The 20,466-nt window shown below is 37.5% G+C and overlaps 1 protein-coding gene across 1 annotated transcript in view; it reads left to right on the top strand.

Annotated features, from left to right (window-relative positions):
* RBKS (ribokinase) overlaps positions 1-20,466 on the top strand; it is a 71,757-nt gene that overhangs the window by 37,414 nt on the left and 13,877 nt on the right. Inside the window, exons 6-7 of the mRNA XM_066316046.1 lie at positions 2,880-2,971; positions 12,588-12,776. Of these exons, the coding sequence (XP_066172143.1) occupies positions 2,880-2,971; positions 12,588-12,776 (281 nt within the window). The remainder of the gene's footprint in view (positions 1-2,879; positions 2,972-12,587; positions 12,777-20,466) is intronic.

The following is a 20,466-nucleotide window of genomic DNA, read 5'->3' as shown; positions in this document are numbered from 1 at the left end:
TTAAAATTTACTTAAGACTTAATAGCAAGGGAGCTTTCTTTTAAAGATAAGCCTTCATAACAGTATGGAAACTTGCCTGATTTTAACTGTATTATCAGCCTCTGGAAAATAAGTACTTTTCACACAGACATCAGAAAATTAAGAGCTTCAAAGCTAGCTTCCCCTGAGCATCTGTCCATACAGGCACTTGTCCATTTGGGCAGCATGACTTCCAGTGTAATTCCTGAATCTGGTTTTAGGCAACTTCTTTTATACTTTTTTATACTTTTTTTTTTTTAATTCTTTTATATATGTTAATGATCTATTGTAAGCCCAGGAAGCACAGAGCAGGAGCTTGCTCAGTTTCAATACAAAAGAGATAAAGCTGGATGGGAATGCTGAGGATGGAGAGTTGATTTCAGGCAAAGGAAATGTAGGAGGGATTTACTCGATTTTTGTGAGTGGCAGAGGAAGAAGGAATGAAGCTGAAAGAGGAACAAAATTGGAACAGACATTAGGATTTGTTGAACAGAGATTGGAATATGGAAGTAGATTCAGGGAACAGACTGTGAGCACTGGAAGGAGGAGAAGGAGTTGTAGGCCATAAAGAGATATGATGTGGTGAAAGTTGAGCAAAATAGGTTACAATTGTGTAATTCCTGTGAAAGGATGTATAAAGAATAAAAACTCACTGAGGAGAATGGATCTTGGCAAAGGAAGAGAAGTGACAAGCTTCCTGTGGGAATCTCATGAGGTTTACAAGACCAAGTTGCTGCACCTGGATGAAGCAACACTGTGTATCAACAGAGGCTGGGGGATGAACGGATCAAGAGCAGCCCATCAGAGAAGGACTTGGTGGTGCTGGTGGAGGAGAGGCTGGACAGGGCCCAGCCATGTGCCCTCACAGCCCAGAGAGCCAAACGTGTCCTGCGAACACTGCATCCAGCTCTGGGGGCTCAGCAAAGGAGAAACACGGACCTGTTGGAGAGAGTCCAGAGAAGGCCACCAAGATGATCAGAAGGATGGAGCACCTCTCCTATGGCGAAGGGCTGTTTGTTCAGCCTGGAAAAGTCCTAGGGGTGACCTAATTGCTGCCTTCCAGTGTGAAGGAAGCCTACAAGAAAGATGGAGACAAACTTTTTCCAAAGCCTGTAGTGACAGGACAAGGGGAAATGGCCATCCAACCCAGGCCATTCTATGATTCTGTGATTCTGTGAAAGAATCTGTTGAAGCATTTTTTTCAGCAGAAAATAAGTTCCTCAGGAGGACTAAACAGATTATCCTGTTCAAAAGCCATGCTCTTCTTCACAACTTGAAAGAGGATCTTAGGGTTCCTCTATCTCCTGCCATGCTCAGCATATAGTATATATGGGAGAAAACTAATAGTAGTGTATTACATTGTGCTCATGATGAGTCTGTATTACTTAAAACCCAAGTTGGAACACTTCCAGTGCTGCTCCTGACCCATGCATATGTCAGTATGATACCACATGACTGTTTTCTAGTATGTGCTGCTTGTTTGTTTTACCTAGGAAAGTATACCTTAAAGTTTTATGTTTAAGAAAACTTCATTAGTGTTGCAGTTAAGAAAATAGGAAATGCAAGAGTTAAGGTTGCCTGTGAAACCTTAATTTGTCTCCTTTCTGCATATGTATTATGTTGCAGTCTTTAATTATGTGATCACATGCTGTTTTTCAGTGGTATGCGATCATATAATTAAAGAGTTTATTATAATACATACTTGTAATAATATAAGGAAGGCAAATTAAGATTTCATTGGAATTCCTAATCCTGGCATTTTCTGGCTTCTGAGTAAAAGTCTTTGTCACTTTAATACTGTTTTTAATGAGGCAGGTAGAGAAGCATGATAAAGTTGTACAGTCAAAGGCTAGAACTTTTAAAGTGTTAATCACCTAAACTTCTGGGTACTCAGATTTCAGAAGTCTCTGTGCATCTTTGTCTGTTAACTGGGCATTAACTGGGATTCAGAAATCTTCAGGGTTTCTGACTATTACATGCTATAGCTTACAGTCTAAATATATGTTCAGGACTGAAAATTTAGGCATCCAAATAGGTAGATTTGATCACTGACTATAAGGAATATTTATGAAGTAAGAGTGTGTGCTTTATTTAAACATGATGGCCTTGTGGTTAAGACACAAGTATTAATCATAGAATTGGCAAAGTGAAAAACCAAGGCTGCAGACTTCCTGTGTTAATAGTGAGTAAGTCACACTGTTCTCAAGACAAACCTTTGCTGCTGCTACAAGGGGCCTTAGGCTACTATAGTTTAAAGTTAGGTTAACTAACATATTCTACCACATGTTAAGTTTAGGTCTAGCTCTGCCAGATCGCATATTAAAAATATACAGTGCCTTGTCTACACTACAGTTTTATAATGTGACATTTTGAACAAGTTAGGTAATACATTCAGAAGCACATTTAGATCCTTGTCTGGACATGCCCTTCATTGCTCTGTAACTCGTGATTCTTCATGTGCAGAACTCAGATAATGACACTGAAAAACTCTAGAACTAAATCAGTTCTTGTAAAACTTATTAATATCATGGAAGAAGCATCATCAGTTAAACAAATTGCATTAATGTCTAAGTCTTTTCTCTTTTTTTAAAATTTAATAATTTCTTGTGGTTTTTTTCTGTTACTCTTCTGTCATGTTTCCATCATGGCAGGTGCCTGCACATGAATTAGAATGGAACTTTAATATAATAAACAAAGCTTTTAGCATTTCTATAAGACAAGGATGCAGAAAATGAGAGTAAATTGTGTGTTAATAATAAGTTGGGGTCTGTGATTGAAACACAATGGTCTTTCAAGTGGTGATTTATGAATCTAAAACACGCCAGATTTAGAATTTTTTTCTTTTTTTTTTTTTTTTCCAGTAAAGACTTTGTTTAATCCAGCTCCAGCCCTTGCTGACCTAGATCCACAGTTTTATACCTATTCTGATATCTTCTGCTGCAATGAAACTGAGGTAATGGTCATATGTCATGTTAAAGAAGGAGTCTTAAGCAGAAATATTTCAGAGGGATACTTTCCTCAGAAATGCAGCATAGGGAGCAGGAAAATTGAGCCATGCTCCTCTTACATAGGACTTTTGGAGTGACAGGTTTGATTCCTGACCTAACCAGCAAAGAGGAGTATTCTAAAATAACTTAAGCTTGCACTTGAAATTAAATTAGCTGTTTGCAGCAGGAAAGTTGGGTCCAGCCTTCCTTACAAGTAGATCAGCAGAACGCATCCATAAAAGGACACTTGTTAAATGTTATCACTGAGTGGTAAATATTAAAATAGAGTCTTGTCCTTGTTCTGTGGTCTCTTGATATGATTAGCAGGAATGCATTAGCCATAGTGTTCTGACAGTTTTAAATTCTCTTGCCAGGAGGTGATGCACGCTTGTTGCACTTGATGGTAAATAGAAGCTTCATATGCCTCTTCCTGTCAGATCTGTTTTCAGTGAATCTTCTCTGGCCTTCAACTGTATATTTTCCTTTTTTCTTTCCCCCCACCCTCCTTTCCCTCTCTTTTCTAATTCGTGTGTTATTTCTCCCGAAGGAAATTGGTTCTGTCACAAGAGACAAATTAACCACATCTCATAAGACCTCTGTTTAAATTTGCTACTTATTAGCATTAGGCATGTTGTGTTCCTTCCCCTCACCCTCTCTGTACAAACAGGAATGTGGGAGAAGTAACCTATTGGATAGGAACCATGCCTTGATGAGAGTTAAAGTTATCGCTAAGAATGATTTCTGCAATGAACATGATCCCTTTGGGTGGAGAGGAGGGGGAAGAAAAGCTAAGAGAAGAGCCTGGCCCTGCTTACTTGTAGCATTTTTTGTCAGATGACAGTGTCTGTCAGTGTAAATTTTTGAAGACTCAATTGCCCTCTTTTGAAATTTCTGTTGAACCCCATCACAAACTATATCAGAAGTTTTCAGTCTGTGAGTTTGCTAGCATTTAAGGGTCAGCCTAAGCAACCCAAATAGACATTTAAATTTTATTCTGGGGTGTTTCATTATGTGTCTGCCAAGTTCACATACTCCAGAGAATTCAAGAATTAGCAAAATAGCAAGGTGGAAGATGCCATGGGTCTTCAAGTCTCTAGAAGCCAGAGTTTCCAGGATAACTGGCAGTGATACAATGTGGCTCAGACGCTGCCCAACAGATATCAGAATTCAGTTCTATGTGATGAAAAGAATGCTAAGGCAAAGTATTTATTCTTGTTCAGGGGACTTGCAGAACACCAGTTTCATGTTTTCTTAGTGCTATCAGAAAGCTCTTATGCCTGGACTATGCCTCTGGATTGGCTAAATGGTGCCATGGCTCACATTTTGGGCTGAGAACATCCATGTTCTCCCACTATTCAGTAAATGTCATCGTTGTTGGCTTTTTTCATAATGCCACTTGGTAATTCTTTCCCCCTGCAAAAAGTTATCCCCCATATGTTAGAAACAAGACTTTGTTTTTCATTACTTGTCTATTCCTGACTTTTCTCTCTTTGCATCACACATGTTAAAGTTTTCCTTTTGTTGTGTTTTATTGCTAGGGGACAGTCTTGAAAGAGACATTCTTTGAGAAGTGTAGCTTGCTGGATCCATGAGTATTATTATTACCACCACATGGAGAAAAGAAAATTACTTCTATTTAGAGAACAAGAAATGCAGGTGCATAATTATAATTGATCCCTGCTCACTCATCTACCTTTTCCTGCAGAGCTGGGGGTACAGTTTACATTCTTTTCTGCTATTTTTTTTTTTTAAAGTAATTACCATGTGAAGATAGTTAGGATCACTGAATGCAAGGTCAGGCACAGAAATATGCGCTCTACTGTTAAGGAGCCTCATCTCGTCTGAATTTATGGAAATGTTAGACATATGGAAGTTTCTGCCAGCCATATCATGGGAGCATAAATCCAAGTGTAGGACTCCTACATCATATTCTGGGAACAACAATGGTTCATAAATACCTTTGCTTTTAAAAACAATCTTTTGAATCTTTGCAGTGAAATCGATTATGTTAGCACAAATGTAATATTCAGCTTTGTTTGATTTCATTCTCTCTGTGTGTATTATTTGTATTGAATTGATTTTCAGGGATGAACTATTGCCATTGTTCCTGTCTTTTTGCTGAGAAAAAAAAGGAAAAATCAAGCATTTGTTTTTCTTATATCACAAGTTTGAAATTAGTTTTTTTTTTTAATTGTTGTATGTTCATATACCATCTGTTTTCTGTTTTCTTTCATGACTTTCTTTAATTTCAAATCTCTGTAATGAATACACTTGAGAATTTTGATATACAGATAAATGTTTACATACCCAAATAAAGGTTAGCCGTCACATCTCTGCATTGCACTTAAAAGCAACAAGTTGATTCTACAAATCTTAAAGATAATTCTGATTTTTAAAACTTTATCCATTCAACCAACTACATATGCATTTCCATCATCATCTTAAATCAGGAAGTACCTAAGACTTTGGTGATCCTGAACATATACTGGGAAAAGATCTTTTTATCCTATATATTTTTAAAATTTCCCTCATTGTTTACTGGCAGTCACAGTTAGAAAAGAGCATTTGGATAAGATGGACTTTTTTCTTTAAGCCACTGTGGTCATTCCTGTGGATTTTTAGAAATTATTATTCTCTACGGCCAAATTTATTGAATGTCCTGCTTACAGTTGACTTCCTGAGATCTTCTGTTCCAGCTCTAGTGCCTCTCCTACTTGGTATTTCTAAGTCTCAAATGTCTTCCTATAGCCAAAATCCTATTAATGTTCCAGCTTTACCCTTTCTGGAATCTATTATTTTTTATCTAGTATTTTTAGCTACTTCAAGGAAAAAAATTGTGTTTCTGCTTTATCTTTACTAAGTCTTTTAAACAGTTAATAAATCACCTTGGGTTTGAATTCTTTAGAGCTACCCAGTTCAACTGCTTCTAAAACATACTTTTTAACACAGATGTGTGTTCTAAGACAAGATTAATTTTACACAGCTTTTTTTTTTATTGCTTGGTTTACCTTTCTTAGGCATTTACATTTACAAGTATTTATCACAATTTTATCATAATGTCCCTGTCTTTCTTGTTCACCAAGGAATACTTTTAAATTGTAAAATCCTGTGGTTTGTGGATAATATGTGAACAATATGTTTGTAACAGAAAATTATATTATTATAATTATACTGTTATATATCAAACAGAACACCAGCCATATAGTTTAAGACATCTCATAGACTGTGTGAAGTGTTTGTGTTATTAAAGATGAGAAAAAGGGGATGGTCCTTGAGGTTAGGGGCATTATTGCTGAGTTAGAAGTTTCTGTTATTTAGAGCTCTAAAGGTCAGGGTCCTGATCTGCATTGCCTTTGTCACAGAATAGAAGTTTAAACATGTCAGCTGTAGTGTCCACCATGGGATGCTGGCTCTCAAACATGCAAATATCAAATACAACATCAGCACTTTATATTTCATTCTTTATTAAATGCTTTAGGATTTAATGAAATAATATGAAATTATCTGGTATAACAGCACAGCTTGTTCTTATGTATTTACGTGCTAGAGAGAAGCAAACAAAATTACACTATCAGTGAATTATCTACCATTAGTTTGTCTAGAAGGCTGTTCACAAGCTGTTCTTTTCACTCTTGCTTGTTGCAATAACAGGGTTTTTATGTCTGACATTACTTTCTTTTTATGTGGTTCATGAGCAAAAAAAGTCAGAACAAATCTTGCAAGGTTATCAGTTCTTTCTTTGCTTAGCCTGTAGTTCAGTTTTATCTTTTCCCAGAAAGATCAAACTTGTTGAGACTAGTTTGTTAATTCCCAGATGTAGCACAGCCTAATCCCTGAGGTTTGTGCAGGAATGTGCTAGTTCTCCATTCCCTTAATTCTTCTAATGAAAAATAAATGTATCCAATGTCATCCTGGTGAAAACTAATGGTTGCTCTTTTCAGTCATCTATAAATGTTGAAAAAGAGACAACCCTGTACAAGACAAGCTCTTTGGAATACTTACCATTTTTTTCCCACGTATTTGTGTGATTCCTTGCTGCAGATGGCTCTAGGCATAACCACAATGTCAATACAGTTCATGTGTTGTTTTTCTTTCTTAGCGTGTGCATGCAGTTACAGAGCCCTGCAGGTTAGGAACCAAAATATATTGCACATCAGCAATTTCAATTTGATCCAAAACGTTTTGAGGAACAGCTGCTTCTCTGTTCAAAGAATACTGAGGAGCCCTTCAGGAGAAGAAAAACTTCTGAATGGTTACAGCAAATGATTAAGTTTGACAAGCTGTTTTTAATGCAAAATTGGGAACTACTTTCTCCCTAATGTAAAATGGGTATCAGACTTCTGATCTAAAGAAGGCCTTGCAAAGGCTTAATTAAATGCTAGCAGAATACTTTGGAGCTTCAAATAGTAGAAAGCAGTACAAGTTAATTGCTAATTTTGTTAAAGCTGTAAGATATATAATAATAACACAGAAAAACAGATACATTCCTACCGTTTCCTTTAAAGTGTTACTGTCTCTTAATGGAGGGTAATTTTTTTTTAATAAATATTTGTTAGTATGTCCAGAATCAAGAGACATTATTGCCTTTTGCAGGATTCAATGAATACAAAGTGTATAAAACTTCATCTGTAGTCTAGGATAAGGACATTTAAGATACTGCTTATTAATATAGAGAGATTAATACTAAGAATAATCTTAAGAAAATGCAATTGATCTCTCTAGGAGTCAAAACAAAACCAGGTCTTTTAGAAATAAAATATTTCAGAACATCTCCTGAATTTGCCTTTTGTGTTTTAAGTAATGGAAAGCTCCCATTTTGCCATTACGTAGAAGTTGCCAGCAATTCACAGTATATTTTATTTCCATCTTTGTTCTGAACTCCATTTTATCAGTTCCTGGAAACTATGAATGTTCCCATATTTAGTCTAAAATGAAAGATGTTACTTTTGGGAGAGAAATTACTAGCTTCAGGCCAATTAATTTCAATCAGCTTTTAATTATTCTAGCATGGTAAGTATTTCTGTATACGTAAAAATTTTATAATTTGAAACAACTGGAACTAGCTTGGCTTGTGGCCTGACCTTGCAATTTCTTATGCACTAAATCTGTTGTACTACTTCTTAGGGACTGTTCACATGTGTTAGAATTAATGAGATTGAGTTCTTATTTTGTCATTCTCAAAAGAAATCTCCTAAGGTACAGGCAAACTTTGTAGCCAACTCACTTACTGTGTTTAAATATTTAAAATGAAAAGTATTTTAAATTATCATATTTAGTTTTAGATGCATCAGCCTTAAAACTGGGACAGTTTCTCTGTTACTATTTATTAGTTCTCTTCTAGTAGTATCTGGCAACATTTGCAAAGTTCTTATTGTGCTAGGTGCACAGAACCCAGTCCAAATGATAGACAGCTCCCCAAAGAATTAATACTTCTTGTTATTTCACCACTTTATATTTGCTGAGGATCAGAGGATTGTGGAAGTTAGGAACAGACCTCTGGATGTTCCACTGGTCCAACACCCTGGCAAAGTCCAGTTTAAGATGGATTGCTCAGGGCTTTGTCCAGTCAAGTTCTGAATCTCGCAAGGCTGGAGACTGCATGACCTCTGGGCATATGTTCCACTGCTTCATCACCCTTGTGGTGAAAAAGCTTGTCCTCATATTGGAATTTCCCATGTTCTAGTTTGTGCTTGTTGTCTCTAGCCCTATCCCTGTGCACCTTCAAGAAGCCTCTGGCTTCATCTTCTCTATACCACCTACTAAATTGCCCTAGACAGCAATTAGATTTTCCACTTAGCCGGGATTTCTTCAGGATGAACAAGCCTACTTCTCCCAGCCTCCTCTTGTATGTCCTGGTCTCTCGTCCTCTGACTGTCTTGTTGGCCTTCCACTGCAGTGTGCTTGCTAGGTCTTACTTGTGTCAGCGTTCCCAAAACTAGATACGATGCTGCAGATTTGGTTTTGCAAATGCCAAGCAGAGGTTCCAAAACATCTGCCTGGAAATGGCTACCCCAAATGCACAGCTAGGAACAATTGGCAAACGTTCACATGCTAGGATCATTCTCAGTTTTAGCCAGTGTAAATTACAGTGTAAATTGCTGCTGAAAGAAGTTAATTGCTTTGCATTGACTTTTGGGGGTAATGTGGGACTTAGGGTGGAGTTAATTTTAACACAGATATGCCTTGCAATCCAGTTTGTTTCCAGGCCACACAAGATCTAGCATAAGAGAATGGACCATCTGGACAAGAGTGACAGGGAAAGAGCAGGGCCTTTTTCTTTTATGTGACACTTCTGGTTTGTGTCAGCTTACCATGACCAGACTCACAGTCTAAAGAGAGATGGAGACTTAACTAAGATTAGTAAAGACTATGGCCAAGAACCTTTGTATCTATGAAATTAAAAGCTTTAGTTAAATTTTTCTACCAGTCTTGCAAACAAAATTATGAAAATAGTATGTAGATTGATTATATAATATCCATCATAGGTTTATTCTGACAGCAGTTGTGTGGAATGTTGTCTTGCTTTAAAAAGTCCATTTAACTGAGTAGTTTTATAAGACTAGCTGGAGAAAAATAAAATTCTTCATTTGCTGCTCTTTTGTACAGTATGATGGCAGATGTCCACATTGGGCTTTTAGCATTGTTATTTAATTTTTTCTTTACATAACCATTAGTTATTTCCCTCAATTGTACCACAGTTTGTTTTTTTAAATAAGATTCTACTGAAGGGAGGAACTTATAAACTCACCACAGTATTTAACATCAGTTGACATTTACCGCAATCTCTAATCATTGGCACAGACTCTGTCTGGCTTCTGCTGCTTTTATGGTTCTTCCAGCTTGTTCCAGTGTTTTTCAGTTGTACCATCCTGCTGGAGATGAGTTAGATGATAGTGGTTTGAAGCAGCCGAAGATCTCCTTTTATACAGACTCTGTTCAAAATAAATTTTGTTTATTGGTATAAGCAGTGTAAAGATAAAAAGAAAGATTTCTATTAATATGTGTCCCAAAACAATTATTTCACTACTCAAGAAAAAAATCCTCTTGATTTGAGTGCTGTCCTAATGCTAAACATACAGGTTCTGCATTTCATTTGGAAGACTATTGTATTTAAATACTTCATTTACCTTTCTCACGAGCTTACAGAAGTATAAATACCAGGTAAATAAACCAATATTAGATTGACTGTTACTCTACCAAAACCAAATCCACTTTCCTCCTGAAGACTTTGCAACAGAGGTAAAATGTTTGGAATTGTTGCCCCTCATAAAGTACTCTGAAAATTCAATTTGCCTGTTTCATTCTAGAATTTGTGTTAAATTATTTTTATTCTTGTAACACAGGGCACAGTGTTCTGAATACAGGAATACATCATTCCCACTCCAGAGATATTAAAATTCATTAAGAGACTCAGACTCTTTAGACACTTGAAAAGAATGTACATATATATATTTTAATAAAATATGTCATCTTATCTGTAGTTACTTCAAAACTATTATTAATTAATTGGTTTCCTGGAAAACTTGCAAGAAGATACGTTCAAAAGGTTTTTTGAGGTACTTTCTGAAGCAAATTTTCTTACTTGTAAATACCTTTATAACCTTTTAAAAACTGAAATATGTTTAATATGCTTAAATAGTTTATACTGCAAGAGAAGTTCAAGCACCATGGTGGCATGTCAAAGAGAAAATTTAGTTTTAGACAGATTTAGTTACCTTCTTATAATTTAGATCTTACTATATTCTTGTCTGGGATCAGTGTGGTTAAAAAAAAAATTTAAATTGCGTGTACGTGTTGACCACACCTTGCCCCTGCAGTGCACAAGTTTAACAACCAAGTCCTACCATACCAGGCTCTGTCTCATAGTGATCAGATCAACAGTGCTTGAAATAATTTGTGCGTTTGTCTAAGTAGGGACGGCAGAACTTGGTCATGTGTGTTTAAAAATTAAAAGATTAAGTGCTCTGAAGTGATACTATCAACTCTAGGGAGTGTGTTGGCACAATGTGGCCCTGCAGAGCCCAAGGGTGGCTCTTGCCTGGGTCAGGCTGAAACTCAGGAAATGACAGTGGCGAGCAGCGGGCGCTGACTCACAGCTGGGGGCGGTTTGCTTGTAGATGGCTGTAGTAGTTCCTGTCCCCAGCTGCTTGCCTGCCCTCTCTTTACTACAGGCATGGCCAACGCTCCCTGAAGCACTTGTTTAATCACTATAGTTTACAGTTTATTACATCGAGAACTGTGAGCACTGAATTCAAGCTTCAGTCATGCAGAGGAAGGTAGTTTGAAATATTCCAGCAGCTGTTTCTCTCAAGAAGCTGAGTTGCCCATGCAGCAAAGGTCAGGAGAGTAGCTGCTGAACAGATTCCAAAGAAAGTTTTCCACTGGAAATAAGCCCTAGGAGTGTGGAAGTTATGCTCAGCTATGAAGCGATTATCTGAAAATGCTTTCGACTGCATTCGTCAAGATCCAGCAGCCACCTTGTAATGCAAGCTACAGTAAGGCTTTCCTTTTCTCAGGCAAGCAGGACAAAATTTAGTAAAGACAGCAAAATGTAATATGTCTGTTTACCTACAGTTGAAGGCATGCAGTATTATGCAAGAGAACTGCCTGGTAGACTGTTTCAGAGAAAAGACAATTTCTCTTCCTTTTCTTCCTTTTTCATTCTTGTTCCTTGCCCTTCCAAAAGAAGAGAAAAAGCACATTACACTTGACAATACAATGTCATCAAGAAAATATATGAAGTGTTGAAAATGTTGTTTGATTCTGAAGTCTTCATTGCAGATTTTGGGGAAGTTTTGCTCTTAGTTGGGTGGAACTAAAAGAGATTAATTTTGAGACCCAACTGGGAGAAGTTTACTTAAGCTCACCATCAGTTAGAAGAAGAGTTGAACTGTGTTTGTACAGAGCCAGCACAGTTAACAGAGGCAGATAGACATGGCCATAATACAAATATATAATAATATTTTAATGGGCCTTTGTCCAAAGAGGGCTTCAGATAAATTTGGGGTATTCTCATCCAAAAATCTATATTAAACTGAACAGAGTGGTCAAAGTTGAGCAATTTTTTATTCCTGGAAGAGATTTTCCCTTGTGATGTCTCTCTAACTGAACACTGAGAATTTTAAAGAGTGCTTAAAAAAGTTTCTCGTGTAATGATAAATATGTTTCAAGAATAGTGACCAAGTTGACTTGTAGCATTTTTTCACATTAAACCACAAAATGCTTTTGCCAAGACTGTGTCACTGTGTCCATTTCACAGATGAAAAAACTGAGGCATGTGGGAGAAATGTGATTTTACTAAGGATTGTATGCCAGGTAAGTTGTAGAAGCTGGAACAGAACCCACACCTCCTGTGTCTCTCTCCCTAGGCTGCTTTCTGTTAGAAAGAGAGCTGTGCCTGAAGTACACACTGATTCCAAGCAAGGAGCAAGACACAGCTGAGTATCAGCATAGGAAGTGGTTTCATGATCATCCTACAGTACACATTTTTAAAAGATACTAAATACTGTTTTCAAATGCAACTGTTGTCCAAAAATGAATGCTGTCAGATTATGATTTTCATTTGTGTGGGTTGTTTTCCAGGCAGAAATTTTAACGGGCATCTCAGTTGGCAATCTTGAAGATGCTGAAAAGGTGGGACGCATGCTGTTAGAAAGAGGGTGTAAGCTTGTAATTGTTACTCTTGGAGCAGAAGGCTGCATGATGATATCAGGAGACGAACCCATTCCAAAGCACGTTCCTGCTGGGAAGGTCAAGGCTGTGGACACTACGGTACGTTTTTGTGGTTTAACTGTCTTGCTTTGGAAAAGACTGCTTAAGCACTAGGGGAAAGCAGTGAGTAATCAGCCAAATCTTTGGGCACTAGCACAAAGGCTAATTTATTATATGAAATTGATATCTTGCTTCCAGTGTCTTGTATATTAAATAGTATGTATAATGGTTCTAGCTCATCTACAATACAGACTATAAAACTCACCTGAGTTCTGTAGTCTGTATTATAGATGAGCTAGAACCATTATACATACTAAAGGTGTCCCCATGTCTCACCTTTACTGAAGTACCTGTTTCTGACTGTAGTGCATAATGTCACTGGCATGAGCTGCAGTCCTGGTTTTTCACCTTTGACCTTTCCTTTAATTCATCCTGTCTAGAACTCAAACACTGTGAGAGAACAGAGATACTACTCACAGTCTGAAACTGAATGTTTAATTCTTCTGACAAAGCATGAATTACTTACCAAGTCTAGCATAAGGTGATTAAAGACATAATTTTTACGCAATATAGTGGAAAAACCCAAATCTTGCTGCTTCATGACGACTGTTTTATGATGCTAGGTAAGGGACGCTTGGTCATTTTAATCTTTGACATTAAGATACTTATTTTCTTCCTGTTCAGAACTAAGTGTGGAAAACATGCTCTGGGAAACCACAAAATACAATACCCCCAGCAAAAGAGAAAAACAGGACAGGCAATAGTTAAGATAGCATTGCTATGAAAACCTTACCACATTGCACATATGGGGCTATTTTGTGTTCCTGGTATTATCTGACATAAATCCAAAATAATTCCAGTGGAGTTACTGAGAGCAGAGCAGGTCCTGTTATATGTACTAACTATACATTTAAATGCCTGTTATAATAACGTCATATTACATATGTTCTGTTACAATAGTTCATTAAAATCCTGGAGATTTTACCATCTGGTACATTCCATATCTGAATTGCATTAATAACAACTAGTTCTTGTAGCATGTTTTTTATCCATGGACCTCATACTGATTCACAAAAACGGAAAGGCAGTGTCTTAAAGGATGGAGAAACAGAGGCACAGGGAGCTGAAATTACCTAAGTCAGTACCATGCAGTAGGAGAGCTAAGAGTAAAGTCACTTCATCTCAATCAGAAGATTGCTTATAGGTTTGGACTGTGATATTCTGATACTGTGGAAAGCATTGTTTCATTGTTAAATATAATCTTTTTCTATATAACTCTGAAATAGAGATACTTTGGTTTTACTTTCCTCTTTTTGCCCCTTTGTCGTTTAGAAGTTTGACCTTGGGTTAGTACTGGTTTTGGACTGTCTTAAATTTCTAGTTAGGGGAAGGAGACATCACTGTCCTCTGCATCAGGTTCTTGGTAGGGCACTACAGACACCAAATTGCCTCTGCTTGCTCTTAGCCCAGAATTAGAAGTGCCAAGGAAGTGAAAGGCAGAACTCCCAAAGCTGTCCAGGAGCAGGATTTATTAGCTGGGGAGCAGCACCTTGTGAATCTGGCAGTACAGCTTCTTGCTCTGAGCTGGTAAATCCACTGCTGCTATCAAAGCTTACTGTTGGAGCTTTTTCTCTATCACACAGAAGTGATGTTGAAGAAATATGTGTGATCTGCTTCTTCAAAGAAGAAAATTGCTTCCAGATCAGCTATTGTTTGATATATTAAAGATTTGCTGCTCTTGGAATAAAACAGCAATACTGAAACCACACACTGTGGATGAAAAATGCTTTTTATCTTGCTTAGCAGTTTGGAGTTTCATGTCTGAACGAATGTAATGCTCCTCTTTTTTTTTTTTTTTTTTTTTTTTTTTAGTTCTTTTTATTTTAAATAAAACCAGTTTCTTTTAATTTACTAAATCCTTGCCCTGCCTCCTTGTGGCCAACAGGTTATTGGCTTCCACATAGCAGAGGATTTTCACAGTTAATTTTGTTAATCTACTTGAATACCAGTGGGTTGTTTTCAGTAAAACAGCTGTCCTTGGTTTATTCTTGCAGCCTGAATGAAAAAATATGTGTTGGCCTTCCATTATAGAAGTCTTACAGTGCTTAGCCTGATTATCACTTTGCCTGAAAGCAAGTGGTTTTAAAGCAACCATTACAAACTCTAAGCAAAATAATGTCATCCTCAGCTAACGTGGATTACTCTATTATTAAAATAAGTATGAAACATTCTAGTAGGACATTTTACTTTCTTCAAGGCATGTCCACAGTAGATCCTTCCCCAGGGGAAGGATCAAACTTGTAACGTGGCTTACTGGGTAGCCACCTGCCCACAGAGTATTCGGAGCTGTTCATGTTGTATGCTTTTAGCCTGCTGTTTTTTATACTAAAAAAAAAGTTGCTACCTTAAACTTCTCTGACTTCAGCATCTTGAGGGACCAGGCACAATCACATTGGGTTATGTGCCTGTATCTCTGTTGATACTATTTAGATCTGTAAAAAGTCAAATTACTGCCAGACAAAGAGTTAAATGGCGTGTGTACCCTATCACACCATTTGCAAAAGGCTACAGAGTACTTATTAAAAAACAGAGTTTGCCATTTAGAAAATACACATGCAAGATACAAAATTAGTTTCAAAGTCCCTTTCACTGTAGAAATTTTCCATGGCTGCTACCACTGCCCAGAGTCCTCTCTGCAGCAATGCAACTTCAGTACTGATCCCTGGTAACTTCTGTTGACCACAGCAATTTTAGGAATTTTTGAACGGCAAAATACTTAGGTGGTACAGCCACAAAGATTATGAATCTGAGTTCCTTTTCCCAGTTTGTGTGCTCCCCCATTCTCCATGTTCACAGGTTCATCAGTGACTAAGGGTTCATAGGCAGTAGAGCCTGGCTCTTCTTCCATGCCCTTGAGGTAGTTAATCTAAGTGTTTATTGGCAGAACACTGGGAAAAGCTGGCTCCATCTCCCACTCTGTGGTGGAACGTGAATCTTTAAGATTGAAAATCTGGCGTTTTTCACCCACACTAAATCAATACTATAAAGAGGGGGAAAAGTCCTGTTGATTCTTTTTTTTTAGCACTAATTATCTTAGTGTGGGCTGTAGTAATGTATGCAATGCTTCTCATGACTGTTAGCAGAGCTCTCCATACACAATCCAAAACATGTAGAGCACGAATAGTTATTCAGGGAAAAGTTTTGCAAGACATGGTACTGTAAAGCTGAAACATCTGTTTCTCCTCTTATAGCTAAGTAGTGCAATAAGCTTTTGTTAATAAAATTAACTTTCTCTTCACTTTACTAATTCCTGCTATCTACTTCCTGTCTGCAAAGTTTGAATAAACAGAAAAATAAGTGAATTATTGAAAAATCATCTTCAATTTTTTGATATGACAGAAAGATCTGAATAAGCCCACCAGCTATATCAATTTGTATTTGAAACACTTGACGTACATGAGACATTTGGCACATAATAAAGTACTAATATAGGTATATGTTAAATTTTATTTTCATTACTTTAAATAGTTGCTTTTAAATTTACTTGACTATATTAAGTTAAATATATGCATTTACTTTATTTTTGGAAGAAGCTATTTCTACTCGAGGTGAAACTAGTACATGAAGCTACATTAAAATAGATGTGAAGGATAATTATATAATTTCATTTATATGACACTTCTGTTGGTAGCAGAAGGTTTCACAAATCATTCACAAATCTGTAAGCATTTCATAGAAAACAATAAAACACACATTTTGCAGTTGTATGTGTGTGAAGCAGTTTGCCTGCTACTGAAGCAGAAGCACAGCTGAGGTGGAGCACAGCAGCTGCTCACAAACAGCTGTGGGACATGACCAAACACCATCATGTCGGAATTGTACTTGAGGTGAAGGGGATGATCTGTGTGATGAACCACACAATGATCCTGGATTTTGACATCTGCTGCTGCAGTGGCCCTGAACAAGCTGTCTTGGCAGAGACATACGTAGTCTGATGAGATAGAAGGCCACAATATCTTCCATACTGGAGAATGAAGCTCTGCTGTTTCTGCCCCTTCACCCTCACTTTCCTCCTATGCATCTGACAATCACGTAAAGTGTAATTTACAGCACTGTTTACATCTATTTACATTTACTAATTATATTCCATTGAAACTGCCAAGGAAAATTTGTCAGAAGAATATAATTACTCAAAGCTGGAATTTGGCCAGCAGTGAGATTAGTTCCCTTCCATTTTGAAAAAAAGCACTATGGGATGGTATGGAGCTGAGCATTTCAAGTGACAACTGGAAACCAAGTCCAGTCCTTGAGGTACTGCCAGAGGCCTGTCTGGGCTTAGTATGTGCAGGTGGACTTGGGAGAGGCATTCAGGCTGTCTGGAGCTTCAGGTTACTCTCAGGATCTGGGCTTCAGAGCCATGCCAGGCCTCCTCTGGAAATGGAGCAATCTGGTGGTCAGTGGCTGGGGCAGGCTGGAACATGTCTGCTGGCTCTGGGATTTGCTCTGTGGTTGCTGCTTGCAGCTGAAGTTGGGGTGTCCTGTCTAGGGTCCATGGTTCAAATTGGAGAGGTGAAACTGGCAGAATCTCTCCTGTGCAGCGGCATTAGTGGAAAATGGGCAGCTCTCTAAGTAAGCCGGGGCTGCCCCTCTGTTGGCCCCCTATTGCTAGGTTACAGCACTGAGATCACTTTGGAGAGGAGGTCATCTAGAGTTAGTTTTTAGAACTTCCAGTTTGCTCCATAGCCCAGCTTGGATCAAGATGACGAACATACACTTGCACCAGTTAGGGTGACTTTCTAATTTTTTGTCTCATCTCGTCTTCTAAATGCATAGTGTGGTTGCTCTGTTTAACATCTCTTCATCAGTTGACCTCTAGGTTTATACATACCACTGCTGTGTGCAAGAAGTCCTTCATTAGCACACTCAAAATCAGGAGATCAACAATCTGCATGTCTGGCTTAGGCATAGATGCAAATGGATGCACTTGGGCAGACAACATTTAAATGAAAACTTGGAATCACTTTTCATAATGGTGCCCCTAGTAATCACAGCAAGTCTATGGCCCCTCTTTTAAATATCATGGAGAATCTCGAATGTTTAACTTCACAGTATTTCTAAGCACAACCATTACATTTACCACATAATTTCTTATATTACTAGCATTTTCCCTGTCTGGTTGTGTTTTTTGGATACAGATTTCACAGCCTGCTAAGAGGACCTTACAGGTTGAAGTGCCATGCTTGTAAACATGAAAGTTGTTTAGGAGAAAGGATAAAATTCAACATTTAATTTACTCTGCTTGAAATTTGACATGAGCATATGATTTATTCTATATAGTCCGTTTCTGTGCAATATTCTCAGAGATATGACATATACTATTTGTCATAATCAAAAATGTTACCCTTATTTTTTCATGTCAGTTCTGCAAAAGAAAGGCTCATTGCTACAATATAAATTGTCATCAGATGTTTTGTGTTCAAATCCTGTTGTTTCCCTCAGATTTCTTATTACAATTAATTAGATATGTCTCTTCTACTAGGAGCGAGAATTATGAAGGCTGTCTTTAAACAGTAGATTGCTCACTGAGCAGCTTTGTATTGAACTCAGAAGATGTTACACAACCTTTATTTTAATAAAGCCTCATATAAGTGTGTAGCTATATAATTTTAGATATGTCACAGTATTCAGGCCTGTGCAGCAATTGTGGTCTAAAGAAGGCATTGTGGTTTAGCAATTTGAACAAAGGACTGATTAAGAGTTCCAGGGCTCTGTAAAAGACTTGCTGTAAATCCTTGGAAGAGTTACGTGTCTTCTTTGTATCCCAATTTATCTGTCCATAAATTGGAGCTGCTATTAATGTGTTGCATATAAGCCATGAGAAGTCTGTTAGAGAGCAGAACAGAACCTGGGAGGCCTTTTTCCCAGGCTTTTTGTATAACCTCAGGCCAGTTGTGCTTCTTTTGGGGCTTTGCAAACTCATTGAAGTGCTTCTGCTTGAAGTGGAGAGGTCTTGTCTGTAAAAATATGGTTTACACTAAAATTCTCTGACTTAGTTGTATCTTCTGGTTTGGAGGAAGCCTGAGCCAGAGGAGTGAAGTGGACACTGAAATAAAGCCTTAGAATATAAATAAATCCAAAACAGTCCTCCTAATAACAGCAATTCTTTGTCTCCTGACTTTGTGGCCTAACGTCTGAGGCTCAAGGGGATATAAATACAACACTCTGTGCAATGACTAATTACTCAAAATTCTGTGCATCAGCAGAAGTGGGACTTGTGGTTGACTCTAATATTATCAAATGCCTTTGCTATTTAATAATCTTGTAGCCGTGCATTATTTAGCATGCAGTTTGCACAAAGAACAGTGATTTTATTTCAGCTATCTCTCAACAAAGTAAAAATGCAGCTGGTAGTAAATGAAGCATTTGGCAGACAATGTGTCTGATGTACAGTTCTCTAACTTGCTAAGAAAAGAAAAATGTTGACTGTTTAACCTTTTCCTACCCATGGATATAGCAAGGAGAAAACCTTTGTGGTTTTCCTTTTTCTTTTTTTCCTTAAACCTAAAATGTATCCTTTTTTTCTCTTTTTCTCTTTCTTTTTCTCTTTTTCTTTTTCTTTTTCTTTTTCTTTTTCTTTTTCTTTTTCTTTTTCTTTTTCTTTTTCTTTTTCTTTTTCTTTTTCTTTTTCTTTTTCTTTTTCTTTTTCTTTTTCTTTTTCTTTCTTTTTTCTTTTCCTTCTTTTTTCCTCTTTTTTTTTTCCTTTTTTTCCCCCTCCTTTTTCTCGTTTTTCTTTTCCTGTTCTTATTTTTAATTTTTTTTCTCATCTTCCCTTTCATTCTCAAGGGAAGAGAAGCTGCTACTGGGCAAACATTTATCAGTGGAGTTTATCCAGACACACCAATACAGAGTAATTATGCCCAGAGCTCCCATTAACATCTCACAAAACAACAGCAAAATTTCCTTTCTTTAACATGCAACCCAAATAGGTTAATAAATAAGTTTAGTTCCAGTCATAGCCCACTTTCTGACTTAGCCTTCTGCATTCCCTCCTTTACAAATATCCATTGAATTTTGGAACAGAAAACCCATGAGGAATAAGTTAATCTGCCAGGCACTCCAATCAGTGATCACCACTTTAAGTCTAAACAAAGCTGCGTCTATTAAGTTCTGAAGTTCATCTGAACTGTGAAAGGGCACATGACTGAAATCACTGCATGTGAGTTGACTCACAGTTAAGTCTAGATGGGACTTGCTTAGTTCCTCATGAGTTTCTGCTTCTGATTCAGGCCTTCTAAAGAGGATGCACCCTCTTTCCCCTTGGAGAGCGGAAAGCTATATTATCCCCCTTGTACAAACTGGAAAAGTGGAACAAAAATGTTAGTGACTGGGTGCACTGAAGCACAGGCTAAAAACGTTCTGCTCCAAGTTATATAGGGAGTTGGAGTGATGCAGCCAAAAATGAATTGTCCAATGCTACTCTCAACTTCTAGACAACATTGTCGTGGAAGGAAACACTGTTTATCTGCCTAGTAACTGTCTATTTTAATCTGTAAGAACAAACAATGTAAACAAAATGAGCAAACAGAAGCAGGCTTGTACAGAACAATTTGCAGTCTTGTTTTCCAGTGGAAGATTCCATGGACCACCCAGGCTTTACTCTAGTCCTTTTCTCAACCACGGAGCATCTAATTAAATCCCTTTCCATTCCTGACTCTTAAGTGAAAGAGAGCCTACAGTCCTGTACAGTTTC

This window comes from Sylvia atricapilla, chromosome 3, assembly GCF_009819655.1.
Source record: "Sylvia atricapilla isolate bSylAtr1 chromosome 3, bSylAtr1.pri, whole genome shotgun sequence".
NCBI lineage: Eukaryota > Metazoa > Chordata > Aves > Passeriformes > Sylviidae > Sylvia > Sylvia atricapilla.
This window is presented reverse-complemented; position numbering and strand designations above follow the sequence as displayed.